This window comes from Podarcis filfolensis (genome assembly GCF_964270895.1).
Source record: "Podarcis filfolensis genome assembly, chromosome: 9".
Taxonomy (NCBI): Eukaryota; Metazoa; Chordata; class Lepidosauria; order Squamata; family Lacertidae; genus Podarcis; species Podarcis filfolensis.
The window spans coordinates 70,414,913-70,429,773 of record NC_139610.1 but is presented as its reverse complement, the minus strand read 5'-3'; the positions used below and the strand labels follow the sequence as shown (position 1 = coordinate 70,429,773).

At 43.6% G+C, this 14,861-nt stretch overlaps 1 protein-coding gene across 4 annotated transcripts in view; it reads left to right on the top strand.

The window, feature by feature from the left end:
* The window catches only part of CTNNA2 (catenin alpha 2), a 398,693-nt gene that overhangs the window by 259,157 nt on the left and 124,675 nt on the right, over nt 1–14,861 (top strand). For all 4 annotated transcript variants that reach the window (XM_083571203.1, XM_083571202.1, XM_083571205.1 and 1 more), the window contains one exon: nt 7,886–8,038. In XM_083571203.1, coding sequence (XP_083427329.1) covers nt 7,886–8,038 — 153 coding nt within the window. The remainder of the gene's footprint in view (nt 1–7,885; nt 8,039–14,861) is intronic.

Genomic DNA, 14,861 nt, shown 5'->3' with positions numbered 1-14,861 from the left:
CTTCTGCATGCAAAGAGGCTGCCCTACCACTGAGCCTTAGCCCTTCCCGATGGATAATTGTGGGAGCCCACCATTTCCTTGATGGTTAACTTCTAGCAGCCCAATAAGTGCTTTGGCTCAAAGTCCCACTTTCTCTGATAAAAATAGGGACGTCCCATCACATCATGATAATTTTACTATTTATACCCCACACATCTGACTGGGTTGCCCCAGCCACTCTGTGCTGCTTCCAACATATATAAAAGCATAATAAAACTTTAAACATAAAAAAACCACTTCCCTATACCAGATTGCCTTCAGACGCCTTGGGGATCAGATAACTCCATACCCTCCAACATTTATCCAATGAAAATGGGGGCATCCTAAGTAAAAGTGGGACATTCTGGGATTAGACAGAAACCAGGATGGCTTCTCTAAATCAGGGACATCCCTGGAAAATAGGGACACTTGAAGGGTCTTGGTCAATGTTGGGGGTGGAGCCAGTGATCTATATGTCCTTTTTGTGCTGTGTTTCAATTAAAATCCACCTTTGCATTGATTAAATCACAGCACAAAAGAAATCCTGGTATAATAGTGTGACCGCACCAACACCGGTGCTTTTTTATGAGTTTCAACCAATTTTAAGGAAGGTCTGTAACACAGTGGCAGAGCATTTGCATTCAGAAGGTCCCAGGTTCAAGTCCTGGCATCTCCAGGTAGGGCTAGGAATGCCCTCCCTACAGTCACAACCAGTCAGTGAAAACATTATTGAGCTAGGTTGTATATGCTGGCATAGTATATGATTGCTGGAAAATGCAGGAGGGGAAAGAGCTATTGTGCCTGGGTCCTGCTGGTGGGTTTCCCACAGATATCTAGTTGGTCACTTTGGGAACAGGATGTTCAATGTGATGAGTCAGTGGCATCTTGGACTGATTATAAGACAATGTATAAATCTATAAAATAAGATTTTACTGTAAGTCAAGAGGAAATTATTCCTATTAATCAAATTTCTTTAGCTATCCTTGAAATGCTTGCAAATGCCCCACTGAATCTGGTATCTTCCAAATTTGCCTATCAGTATTACCCACCTCATTCTGTCAGTAAGGACTGGACTTGACTTACGGCATGTCCGTTTTGTGCCTCTTCATGATCCACAGCTTTCTTTTTTAGTTCCTCTGCAAAAAAAAATTAAATAAATATTTGTGTTATTTTATGAGCACAATTCCCAGATCTCCCCCGCACCTTCCAGCAATACAGCCTTTGACTTGAAGGTACGGTTTCTGTCTCCAGATGTGATTAAGTTGCAGTGGAAAGGCTTGCTTCTGTTTGTGCCAATCAATATTTGATTGCGCCCACACAATAGCCAACACAAGTCATAGGGTTGTCAGTGGGTTCTCGAGACACCGCACACTAAACGGGTCAACATTGAAAGCAAAGCTGTTTGCAGCAGTTGCAAAGAAAGGTTTGGCAGACTTTTGTTAGTGGTGATCTCTGCAGCCCTGGGCACTTGATGGAATATGACAATCAGTGAGAGCCATAAGCCTTCTATTATGTTATTAACTCTCCATAACAGAAATTGATAATTTAATTCCCTTTGTGACAGTAAGCAGCAAACAGGTAATCTGCATGTCATAATAATAATAATAATAATAATAATAATAATAATAATAATAATAATTTATTTATTTATTTATTTATACATACATACATACATCACCCATCTGGCTGCATTTCCCCAGCCACTCTGGGTGGCTCCCAACAAAATTTTAAAAATAGAATCAAACATTAAAAACTTCCCTAAACAGGGCTGCCTTCAGATGTCTTCTAAAAGTCAGATAGTTGTTTATTTCCTTGACATCTGATGGGAGGGAGTTCCACAGGGTGGGCACCACTACCAAGAAGGCCCTGTGCCTGGTTCCCTGTAACCTCACTTCTCACAGGGAGGCAACCACCAGAAGGCCCTCAAAGGAGGACCTCAGTTTCCGGGCTGAACGATGGGGGTGGAGACGATCCTTCAGGTATACAAGACCGAGGCCATTTAGGGCTTTCAAGGTCAGCACCAACACTTTGAATTGTGCTTAGAAATGTACTGTTTGTGTGCATCTGTGCAGGGTAAAATCATTATAGAACAATATAAAGTGGCATTCTGAAGGTCAGTTTAACTTCTGAATGCAGTTAGAAGTGGGGCTGGTAAGGGCTGCAGCTCAGTGGCGGAGCACCTGATTTTCATGTTGAAGACGCCAGGTTCAGTCTCTGGCATCTCCAGGTAGAGTTACCACATGTGCAGCTTTCTATGTTCTTGCAACTGGAAATCCTACTATATAAAATTCCCAGTGCACCTCATCTTGTGTATTGCGGCCAATGTGCAAAATCACTTTATAACAGGTTCGGTTGCACTGGGTGTGGAGCCTTAGGGGTGCTGCAGAGGGTGCCACAACTATGATTTAGAATGGAACATGAGGGGCAGTGGGTGCCAAACTTTGGTGTCACACAGGGCTCAGCTGAAATTTGAGGTCCTAAGGTCCGCCATGGAGCGAGCTAGATGGACCAATGGTCTGATTCAGTATAAGACAGCTTCCTGTATTTCTGATGACAAAGTAGCCCAGAATGGGGCAGAGGGAGAAAGAGAAGATTTCCCCGCCAGCTCCCCACTGCCTAAACAGGACACAGAAACCTGCCCTCGTGATATGCCATTAATTGCTTTAGGTTAAAAGTATGGATATGTTATGTTGTTGTATAATGTGATACAGTGTTTGGGGAAATCCTGAACACCTTCCTGGTCACTTGGACACCTGGAAAAAAATACTAAAGTTGGTTGCTCAAGTTTATGTAATGCAGAGTGTTTCTGCCCATCCACCACCACGACTGCTGCAGGCAAACTCCAGCAAATGTTTTCCAGGGGGGAAGCTGAATAATGAATTGGAGTACACCTGACCTGAATCAGTACTGCATGTCATTTGTACTTAATAGTAGACGTGGTAATAATATTTAGCATTTATATAAGGGATTTCAAGGGTTTTCTGTCATACATCAGCTGAGTAATCCTTTCAAAGCTCTTGCAAGGCAGGTCAATATTGATTATCCTCATATTACAAATGGTGGGAGGAGAGAGGTGGGGCTCAGGCTGTGCAAATAGCTGCTTGCTTACACCCCCCTCAAAAGTCAGCGGCTGCCGCACAATCTGATTATGTATTTTTCCGTGAGATTTCTTGCCTACACCGTGAGGTCCCAGGGCAGGTTACAACAGTACCATCAGGCGCTGATAGAATCAAGGGAAGGGGGTTGTAAAATTATTAAAACAAGTAAGGACTTCCTAGGTCATACTCTTAGCCACTACGAACACAGCATGGTATTTTGTATACTGCCCACTTCTTTATGGAGCTGGTGATAGCACCTGCTGGTCATGGTTCCAGCAGGAGATATGAGTGTGGGTGGACCATTACCACCAGATAGATGCCTTTGTGCTTCCTGGAAGATGACACTGGGGACACAATAGCAGAGGTGGTAAGGAGAACAAGTGGTCTAGAGATGGACATTGTTCCTGTGTGGAGTTCTCTGTGGAACTCTGTATTTCCCCTCAAAACAACTGTGCTCCTCCAAACACATTCCCCATGCTCACTTGTTGGAGCGGACCGGTGGATGCTGATGCCAAAATGAATTAGTAGGTCTCCAAGGTGTCACATGTCTCCTTGGCTCTTTCTTTCTTTCTTTCTTTCTTTCTTTCTTTCTTTCTTTCTTTCTTTCTTTCTTTCTTTCTCTGCCAGTAACTAGCTTTGCTGGCCTTAAGGAAGAATTGCAAGAGGAACCTGGTCTTTGTTGCAATGCATGGGTGGGTGGGTGAATAAGATTAGCTTTCGAACAGTTATTTACATTGATGAATGGCCCTAATTGGATAGAATAGACTGGTTCTGCTGAGCTAATACCTTTGAATATCTTGTCTGGGGCAATTAATATTCCCTTGTCACGCATCCGTTCAAGCTATTAGAAGAACGCCTTATGTTCACACTCCTGTCACATTTAACAAATGATTTTGTCAAGACATTCCTTATAGGCTATTGTTGATAGATTGCTAAATTTTTGGTATCCCATTACATATGTAAAAGCTGTTAACTGTACCTTTCAACATGCATACAAGGGCACTTCAAAAGCTCAATTCACAAAGACGTGACACTTGTTTGCATGAGAGTGCAAATCAAATTTTCTTTTGATAGAAATTGGGTTAATCTAGTGTAGAGAAGTGAAAAGAAGATGTGCTGATGTATATTTTTTGGTAAAGAAATTATACAAAGTAGCCTCTCTCTCTCTCTTTAGAACAAAACCTATGGGTGATATGCAACTATGTTTTACTTAGAGTAGACCTATTAAAATTAATGGACTTAGTTATGTAACAGAATTCCCATGGGTCTACTCTAAGTAGACAAAGGTTAAGGACCCCTGGGCGGTTAAGTCCACTCAAAGGTGACTATGGGGTTGCAGTGCTCATCTCACTTTCAGGCTGAGGGAGCCGGTGTTTGCCCACAGACAGCTTTCCGGTTCATGTGGCCAGCATGACTAAACTGTTACTGGTGCAACGGGACACTGTGATGAGTGCCAGAGCACATAGAAACACTGTTTACCTTCCCACTACAGTGGTACCTATTTATCTACTCATGCTGGTATGCTTTCGAACTGCTAGGTTGGCAGGAGCTGGGACAGAACAACAGGAGCTCATCCCATCACACAGATTTGAACTGCCAACCTTCTGATCAGCAAGCCCAAGAGGTTCAGTGGTTTAGACCACAGCACCACCTGTTCACTTTACCTCTACTCTAAGTAAAACATAGTAGACTGAAGTTGAGTGATTCCAATAGCATGCTGGAAATGTGACCCAATGGTCATACTAACTTGCATATTATAGTGTCACCTGCATAATGAGCCACAGTTTGTTTTTTGCTGCTGCATCACACTGCTGACTCACATCAAGCTTGTGGTCTAGTAAGACCCCTAGATTCTTTTCACATGGCAATCCAGGTGTCCCTTGTTCCTGCCTAAGTGCAGAACCTTCCATTTGTCCCTATTGAAAATCATTTTGCTAGTTTTGACCCAGTTCTTCAATCTACTTAGGTCATCACGAATCCTGATTCTATCTTCTGCGGCATTGGCTACTCCTCCCAGTTTGGTGTCATCTGAAAATCTGATGAACATCCCCTCAATATCTTCATCCAAATCATTTATAAAAATGTTGAACAACAATGGGCCCAGCTAAAATTGTTGACATCAAACTTCTTATCCAGCAAATCATCACTATCTGCCAAATGCCTGAGAATATAAGCGTTTTCTTGGTGTAGAAAATATGTTAATGATGGTGCCAGGTGGACCTCACTGAGGAGAGTATTCCACAAATGGGGAGCTACAAATGAAAATGTTCCCCCCTTTGTTTCCATCCTCTAAACCTGCCTCAGAGAGGACAACCAGACAATTGCCTCAGATGAAGATCTAAAGATCCAGCTAGGTTCATACGAAAAGAGGTGGTGTTTTATTCTGTTTTTGAATAAAAACTTTTTATCACTTTGATGTGATAATGGTCCTTGATAGAGGATCAGATTAATAAGTGTAGACTAGCATGTTGATTTCATTTGAAATCAAATTATTTTTAAAAAGAAACGATTAGCATTGAATTTAACAGGTTGGGTTTTTTTAATCATCTGGTTTTATTGGTGGAACCTCTGTAGAAGGGGAGGGAAGTACTGTATATGTAGCAAAAAACACACCCCTACATGTCTTTGAAAGCAAACTAAGAGGTTAAATGTGTGTGTGTGTGTGTGTGCGCGCACACACACACACACACACACACACACACACAGAGCAGCCAAAATATCACTTAAAAATAACAGCACCATTCTCTCTTGTGTCACTCTAGAAACTACACATTAGTCATACTTTGTCCCATTTTTTGTAAGGCAAGGAAAGATGATTGAATCCTTGGGACTGCTATAGTTCGGTGATCATGTAACACTCATTGCTTAGTGCATTTCCTTAAGGTTTGGGGGTATAATTCTTATTAAACATGAAAAGCTGCGCACTCAAAGCCAAGAGGCTTGGAGCCATGTAGCCTGAGGGTCTAACAAGAAATTAGTCTCATTTAATCATATATCTCTTGGGTGGACTAGAGGTCAATTAAGGCAATTGCTCTGGTTTGTAATCCACCAAAGAATGTTTTAGCTAGGCAAGGTACGCGGATTGCATTGGTGATTCCTATGGGGTTAACCACAATATATACCTAGTGATATTCAGCTAGGTAGAAATCTGGCTGATGTTGTTCTCATATAAACCTTCTAGTCCTCAACATAGAAAGCCTCTCTGCCATTGACTGATCCCCCCTCCCTTATTCCTCTTCTCATGCTTTCCACTTTGTGCAACCTAATCTGCTTCCTCCCAGCTTTTTCTTCTATTCTGACTCACATAGAATAGTTGAAGTAGAAGGTAACTCGATGGATCATCTACCTCCATTAGCTGACCTCCATCTCCTGTTATCCTTTCCTCTCCTATTTTTTGGTGTCTCACTGTGGTTCTTAGGACAGAGACACACATGCTTTCTATTTATTCTGTCTTGCTGCAAAGCAGAGCCTACACTTTCTGTAAAACAAACATCCCCACAATCATTTAGTTCAATGGCTTCCAAACTTACTTTCTTCTTGAGAGTTTTGGTGGACCACTTAAACATTTCCCCCCCCCCCTGCCCATTGTAGCTATTGTAATGTTCTGTGCTAGATGCTTTGTGGTTTTTAATTTTACTTTTATTGTTTCTTCTACTTCTTATACACTGTGTGCTATTGCACTGGAATTCAAATTGTAATGCAACAAAATGCAATGTAAGAAATAAAAGAAGCAATGAAATACAATTAAAAATCGATATAGATGTTTCATGCAATGGGTGTTCCATCACCCACCTTCAACTACCAATCCACAGACATGTTGCGGACCACCTGAGCAAACCTCAGACCACTGGTGGCCCACAGACCATGGATGGGGAACCCTTAATTTATTCAACTCACCTGTACAAACCCTGGGTCTCCTTATACAGTCGTACCTTGGATCACGAACGCCCTGGAACTTGGATGTTTTGGCTCCCTAACGCCGCAAACCCGGAAGTGATTGTTCTAGTTTGCGAGCGTTCTTTTGGAACCTGCACATCTGACGGGGCTTCTGTGGCTTCTGATTGGCTACAGGAGCTTCCTGCAGCCAATCAGGAGCCGTGATTTGGTTTTCAAATGTTTTGGAAGTCGAACAGACTTCCGGAACAGATTCCGTTTGACTTCCAAGGTACGACTGTACATGTCAAATAAGGTTTCTAATTAAGGGGATTCCAGCCCCCTTTCCAACCCCCTCTCTACAGGCTGTGTGCGAGAGCTTGTATTACATAATACTATCATAAGATTTCCTTTCTCAGACACCAAAATGTGTTCAGTCGTATTTAAGGTCTGTAGCAGTGAGGATCAACCTTCCCTACAGGTTCCATGTTAAGAATTTCCTTTATTTTATCTTGACATCTTATACATTACATTCTCTTGATAACTACCCTGAACATTTTGGGACTGAGTGCCCCAAACGGAATGAATTTAATGAATAAGGCTTCAAGGGGATTTTTTTTTTTTAGTTGAAAGAAATCTGTGACCTGTCCCTGCCCTGGTCAGTGCTATCTACTTAATCAGCAACTTGGATTTTTTATTTTGTTTTTTACATTCAAGTTGGTTCCATTTGTTCTTAATGCAAAAAAATGAAGGGAAAGGCTAAAAACCTATTCTTACAATACCTTGGTAAGGGACGGCGAATGTATTTATAATGGCAAATGGCAGATCGATGTCGTCGGCACCATGTACAGATAAATGTTCAGCCGCTTACTGCTCTCTGCTTTCTTTTATCACAGCTCCGGAAAGCAGTGATGGATCATATATCTGATTCTTTCCTCGAGACCAACGTTCCATTACTGGTTCTCATTGAAGCAGCCAAGAGTGGTAATGAGAAAGAAGTGAAGGAATATGCTCAAGTGTTCCGCGAACACGCCAACAAGTTAGTGGAGGTAAGACGACAGTGCTCTAGCACCTTGCCTTGGCAGGAATGTGGCAAAACAGCAAAATGGTGTGTAAAAAAAGTAACTTGTGCAGCAAACATATATATAATACACTTACCCTGGAGCAAACCCCAATGCACTCAGTGGGACTTGCATCAAAATAGTCACATACACATTGCAGCTGCAAACTTTTAGGGTTCATCCTGAGCCACTACGTACTGTGAAGATAGTGGGGTTGTCATCAATAGTGGCAATGTTTGCATCTGACAGTTAGGTTGTGATTTGTTTTAGTCAGAGTTTGTTCAACAAACCACGTGGATCCCATAGATGAGCAAACACAGTTCTTGCTTCATTTCCCTGTAAACAGCAAGACTGCTTTGATTGGACATAACGCCAAAACAATAGAGTTTAAAAGCTATGGTTTGTAAGGCAACCACAAACCACAGCTTCACATCATGATTTGTTGCTAGAAAACAAGCCGTATTTAGTCTACTGGATGTTCCAACAAGCCACACTTTGCCGAAACAAAACATGATTTAGCATTATATAGAAACCAGGACACAGTGTGTGTGTTTGATTTTTTTTTTTACTTCAGGAGAGGAGATGTCTTAGGTTTCGCTTAGTTGAAATCTATTTACTTCCTCAGCTTAGCCCTATGGGGCCTTATATTTCACCACAAGCTTAAACTGCACCCAGTCGATTGAGGGCTAGCTCATATTTCCTGTGTCTTGTCAATAAATGCCTCCAATATCCACCAGTAGATTTCACTTAAATCTTTGCCAGCCAAGCAGTACAGCAGGGAGGCTGTCTGTACCAGGCACAGGGCCAAATAGATGTTCCAGTGCACTGTAGCTGACACAAATGGATTAGAAAGCACATTGGGTAATTATTAGATTGTCTCTGCAAAATAGTTAATGCAGTATTAAAATGAGGATGCAGGGTGGCTTTCTAGTGAACGGTTCTTATATGGCTAAACTCAACATAAGATAACCAGAAATGCAGTTATGTTTCTTTTAGACTTAAAGGTTTACATCCTTGGAGGGTGAAGTGGTTTCAGGATCTCCACCTAAAGATTTGTGCATGCATTGTGTTTCCTATAACACACCTGCATAAAACTCCTTGTTTGGCATATTCTCACTGAAGCTGGAACTGCGCAAACCTCCAGGCTCCTACAGAGGAGTTCACTGCCCTTTTGCTCCACCTAGTTAGCTACGAGAGAGCTTAACCACAAACCCATGTTCAGGTGTCATGCTGAAACAAATCTTTGAATAGCTCAGGGCTTCTTCACACTTCTGCTGCTCCCCCCCCCCCGGGGAAAACCGCTCTTCAGTGCTCAATTGGAGTAAACAGCAATTGGGGTTTTGCCTGGATTGCCATTTGTTCCGATCCATCACTAGAGAGTGGGTTTTCCCATGGAAAGGAGCAAGGTGAGGGGGAAAGTGCTGTGAGTTGGACCCATCCTTTCTAGGCATGGCCAGTGTAACATGCTTTTTTTTCCAGGGAGTACTCAAGAGTACGCAGTCCTGGCACCGCTTTTGTTGTTGTTGTTAAAAAGTCTGGCACTTACTGTAACAGCTTCATGGTGAATACTGGCATCTGTTTTTCTAGGAAAAAGGCACTGGACACAACACAAGTGGAAGTGTGGACAAACCCTCAATCAAAAAAGACTTGGGAGGAGCAAAAAGGCTGCCAGCTCCTTTCCAGGAGTCCCCATCTTTGCATGGTCCCAGTAAGCCATAATGGGCTTGCCATGATTTGTCAATGAGGTTGCTGTGGCCTGGGAAACCCTCTCACTGATATCTTCACTGGGGTTGTGTGGCCACTGCAGATAGCACCAATCTCACTGTCATATTTTCTGCCATGTTGGAGGACCACTGTAAACTTCAAGGGCTTGGGGGTGGGGTGGGCCAGGGTTGAATACAAACCGACATGGGGGAATGGACAGGTCCAGCTCCCACTCCCAAGGCTCTGGGTGGGTACTTTATGACTGTTGAAACTATCCATGGCTCTCAGTCACGTAGGCTTTTCTCTCCTGCTTTCTGAAAGTGGCATCCCAGTGCTCCAAATGGCCATCCGCAAGAATGAGAAGGCTGATAGAGCCTGAGCCTATAGAGGAAACAAGTAATCAAACATATGGAGATTTTTTTCCTATGAATGATCTTCACATAGCAGGGTGGTTTTTTCCCCTTTCCTTTTTGCTTTCAAGCATCTAGCAAGGCTCAGAAAAAAGAAAAGCGAAGCTCGCCAGGATTATATGGTTGCTGGGCTACCGAATGGGTTGCTAGTTCCATGGGGAGTTCAGGACTGAGATGACTGGTTTGTGGCAGGAGAGATTTGCTCACTCTCTTCGATTAACAGCAATTGAAAGTATATTTGTTTCTCAAGAGCACAACTATAGTTCCGTTTTTGTTTTGTATGTTCGCTATTGTTGCATGGAGTTACTGACCATTTGTTATTGACCTCCTTTCTCGGTTGAGTTGGCAGATCCGCAGTTGTATTCCATTGCTTCTCATGCTACATTTATTTCAACTGAAATTAAAACATAAATGGGATCTCCCCCAAAATGCAGTTAAGACCCACCCTTTCTGCAGTCTCTATACTTTCTGATGCTATTAAGAGAATGGAGGCCTGTGGTCTGTCTTGACCGGAACTCCCTCAGGTAGAACTGTTGCTTCAGCAGCCTGTGGAAGCTTTATGAAGGGTGCCCAGCCACAACCTTCATATATTCCTCACCCCCCTCAAAGAAGTGTCTGTTCTTTTAAAGGGCAATTGCCCTACTTCGTAACCACAGTCTCCTAAGACGTGGAGGCACAAGACGTGGAGGCACGGAGGGCTTTGGCAGTTGGCAGCTTTTAAACTGATTGTTTTCCCCCAAAGGCAGGGAGGGGAAATAAAATGGCAGCCCCCGCGGTCAGTGTCCTCCTCCCCTGAAAGCAACAGCCACTGTTTGCCACCTGCAAATGGGGGGGGGGGTTGAACTGGGACAGCTGCTTTGGTTTGGCCCTAAAAGGTTCCAGGGTCTCACTTACAAACTTGTATAGGAGGAAGCAGTTCCTAAGTGCTGCTATTACTCTTAAAATAATTACTTTGCCCTCCCCCCACTGCAAATTTGCCAGTCTCAGCAGAGCAAGGAAGTTCTTGCCTCCCTTTGGTCCCTGCCTGTTTGGGCTTGCTCTCCTTCAGAGCCTTGTTCCCAAAGACAGTCACTTTGCATTAATAAACTGCAAAGGAGGATGTTGTGAAGCCTAACTCTGTACCAATCACTTTTTCCTCTTACAGGTTTCTAGGGATGTCCAAAATAATCAGCTGTCTGCAAAGAGCACTTGTTGGTGGCAAAGCTGTATAAGCCTATATTTTATGGTGATTAAAATTTGATATAGTGCCGGCAAATCAATAGACTCGCAGGGCAGGATAGTCATTTGCAACAGATGGAACTAAAGAACAGCGCTTCTATTTCTGCTTTATAGTCTCTTTGTCTATTAGGCTCACAGGAGCTGTTCATTAATATCCCCTTGACCATACGGATGTCATTTGGGAAAAGATTTCTTTTGGTTTTGCAAAGTCAGGAAACGGCGTCTTCCCTTCGGTCTCTCCCTTGTGGAATTGTGGCACCTTGTTCTAGAGAAGACTTTGTTCTATTTTCCCTGCTATGCCCTCATTGGATTCCCCAGCTTGCATTGAACCCCTTTCTCTGCATGTACTTACTGTAAGATCCAACTCTGTCACTCATTTGGCTGGGTGTGTTGCACTTCCCTTTTCTTTTTGATTGTGCTCCATCAACCAGGGGTGGGGAACCTCAAGCCCAGGGCCCAAATGTGCCCATCCAAGACTCTTTCTTTGGCCCTTGGGACTCTCTCTCCTGGCCTCACTCCTCACTGCTCCATGCTCTCCTAAACTGATTTTGTCCAGTCGGAATGTGTCTTTGAGCTTATATACTTTATCTTGTTTGCCTGGATGGAGAAGCCTGTGGGTGTGTAGAAACCTCAGACGTTTTTGTGGACGAAATGTAAAGAGACACATCCACTGCTTCCCTGACCACCACTGCCATATGGCCCCCTGGAGGCTGCACGTGGGGGAATGTTGCCCGTGGGCTGAAAATGTTTCTCCACCCTTGCTGTTGTGTGAGAAGAGAGGGAATGAACAGGACTTGAGTGTCTCCTGTGGTATGAAAGAGAGTGAACCTCCTTTTGCAAACTGAGTGTCTGAGCAGGGCATCCAAAAGCCATCAGTAGCATGTGTGTTGGGCTGGAACCGCCCTCCCAACGCTGCTGCTTACCTGGAGTGCACAGGGCAGTGGTGAGATCAGGCAGGGATGCTAAGGTGAGTGCCAGATTGGGTGTGTCACTCCCACTGGTGATCCTGCACATCACAGATCCCATATCACCAGCCAAGTGTCTGGAGGACACTCTCCACTACTGGAAGGAGCCAGACCTTAAAACTTACATGTCACATAAAATCAGGTTGTGAATAGTTTCCTAGTGTTAGGCTTTTCAAAGCAATCTACATTGTTTTGTCATGATCCTTACAGCTGGTAGAATTGTACTTTTGAGTGGGGATTACAGAGACTAAGTGATGGCTTGCCTATGGCCACCTAGAAGGTGCATGGCAAAGGTAGGATTCAGGTAGGTAATTCCTAGCTCAATGGTTATGCCACTGTGCCACATGCTACAGGCGGCACTAGGCTCCTTTTGAGCATGAAAAGCATCCCAGCACACCAAACCAGCAAAACCAAACAGCTATTTATTGTGCATCTGTTTCAAGAAGTAGTACAATTCACCCACATTTTAGTGGAACTTTATTTCTGAACTGGCAGCATTGTGAGAATGGAATGCATCCATGGAATTTGTCTCCAAGTGTGGCAGGAGGTGCTTGATATGTCGGCTGCTTATCTATTTAAGCCTTTCTTATTCCCACCTCTCAATAAACACACACTGACTGCCAGACAGGTGGAATGACAGGAATGGGCACATATGTTGATCCTCCCATTCCCTAACCCACCCCCCCAAATGAGCAAGGTAATAGTTTGATGTTCTTCTAAAATGGTTTGTGCTGTTTAGCCCCCACATGCCTGAGGAGCAAGCATGGCTTGTGCCAGCCTTAGGTCTTGGCGTAAGACCCCAGGAGCTGGGAATTCTGGCAAGGAGACGATGCAATTGCAGATCCTGGCTGCAAAGCTCCCCCTGTGGCAAGCTGGCTTTGCAGAAATGGGTCGAACGGGCTGCAGATGGAACGAGGGGACAGCCCAGACAGCTGGTGTTTTGCCGGTTTCAATGCATCCCTTAACAACCTTTACTGGCAGAGTTTGTATTCAGCAAGGGGAGTCCAGGGAGGTGACATGATCAGGACTAATTTGGGTGATAATAGCCCTATGAATTTTTTAAGCAGTGCCTTGGAAGCCATAGATTACCCACTGCCATTGTAACATCTCCCCGGGGGTTGGAGGAGGGTGTGTGTGGCTTGAGCAGGTGTAGTTATGGGCTCCAAAACTTGAATTCACCCTGCATGAAGCTGCCTTTTAGTAGCCGTCTAGGAAGTTTATACCAGTGGAGGCTGCAATAGGCTACAAAAGCTGGCCTTATTAAGAGGATGCATATCTGAGACCCCATTCATAAGGAGGGACTGTATGTAAAGGAGGGCAGGTCTATGAGGGTGTTTCGGGAGGTGTGACCTTTCTCTCTCTCCCATGATGAGCAATGCCTGTGAAAATACCCCTCCCCCAATGCACCCATTGTGCCCAAGATCAGTTGCTTAATATTTGTTCAGTACCCTGCACACCAAGTGGTACCATGTGATTTATTCCTTGAAAGCATTTTCACCCCACTTTTCAGCTTACAAAAAACCAGTAGTAAAACAATCCCTGTCCTCAAGCTTAAAGTCTAAAAGACATGTGCAGCAAGGAAAAGATATGGGTTTGGAGGAGGGGGAGAAGCAAGCACAAAAACCAGATCTCAAAATTAAAGGTTTTAGGCTCATGCAGGAGGGAGGTTCTGTATAAATGTTTCACTGTGAGACAAGCCCCTGCACATATAGAAAACTAGCACTTCAGTTTAGGAAGAGATCTTCCCCATGACATTGTAGTTTATATTAATCGGATGCAGGAAGCTTGGCAAGTTTAAAAATATTACTCTGAAAGAGGATGCAGAGAAAGACTTTCATTCTCTTGTCTTCCTTTGTGGCTCATACATTCTTACATGCCAGTCCTAACTATTTTTATTCGAGATAAGTGGGAATTATTTCTCTCTTTGTGCATGCATTTGCATGTTTTGGACTGTGGTCTGAGTTGTTTATCTGGTGCATTTGAACCTTATCCACCCTCTGCAACATCCTTGGGAATCCTGTGGCCCTACAGATGTTGGATTCCAATGGGAGCATTTTGGAGAGCCATGATCCCCCCATCCTTTGCTCTTAAGGACAGTGTTTTGGAAAGTTCCACAGTAATTTTATCTTCTCAGTATAGGTTAGGCTGATGGACTCATTTATCTGAAGCCACCCAATGAGATTTATAATTGAGCATTTGAACCCTGGTCTCCTTTCCAAAACACACACACACACACACACACACACACACACTCCACAACATCACTTCTAGTGGTGGCCTTTAGCCATGTAGTTATTTATTCAAAACCCTTCAGCTCTTTCCTTGCCTTTTCCCTGTTAGTCACTGAATTTTGTGTCCCGTTATATACTCACAATATTGTGTTAGCACAAACACCTCCCCTCCTCATTTGATAAGTCTCATGCTGCGAATAGCTGAAAGGGGGTGTGATATGTCTGAAGACAAGGAAAGTTGCTTCCTGCCCATTGGCCTCTTTTGGAAGAAAGCCAGATGTCC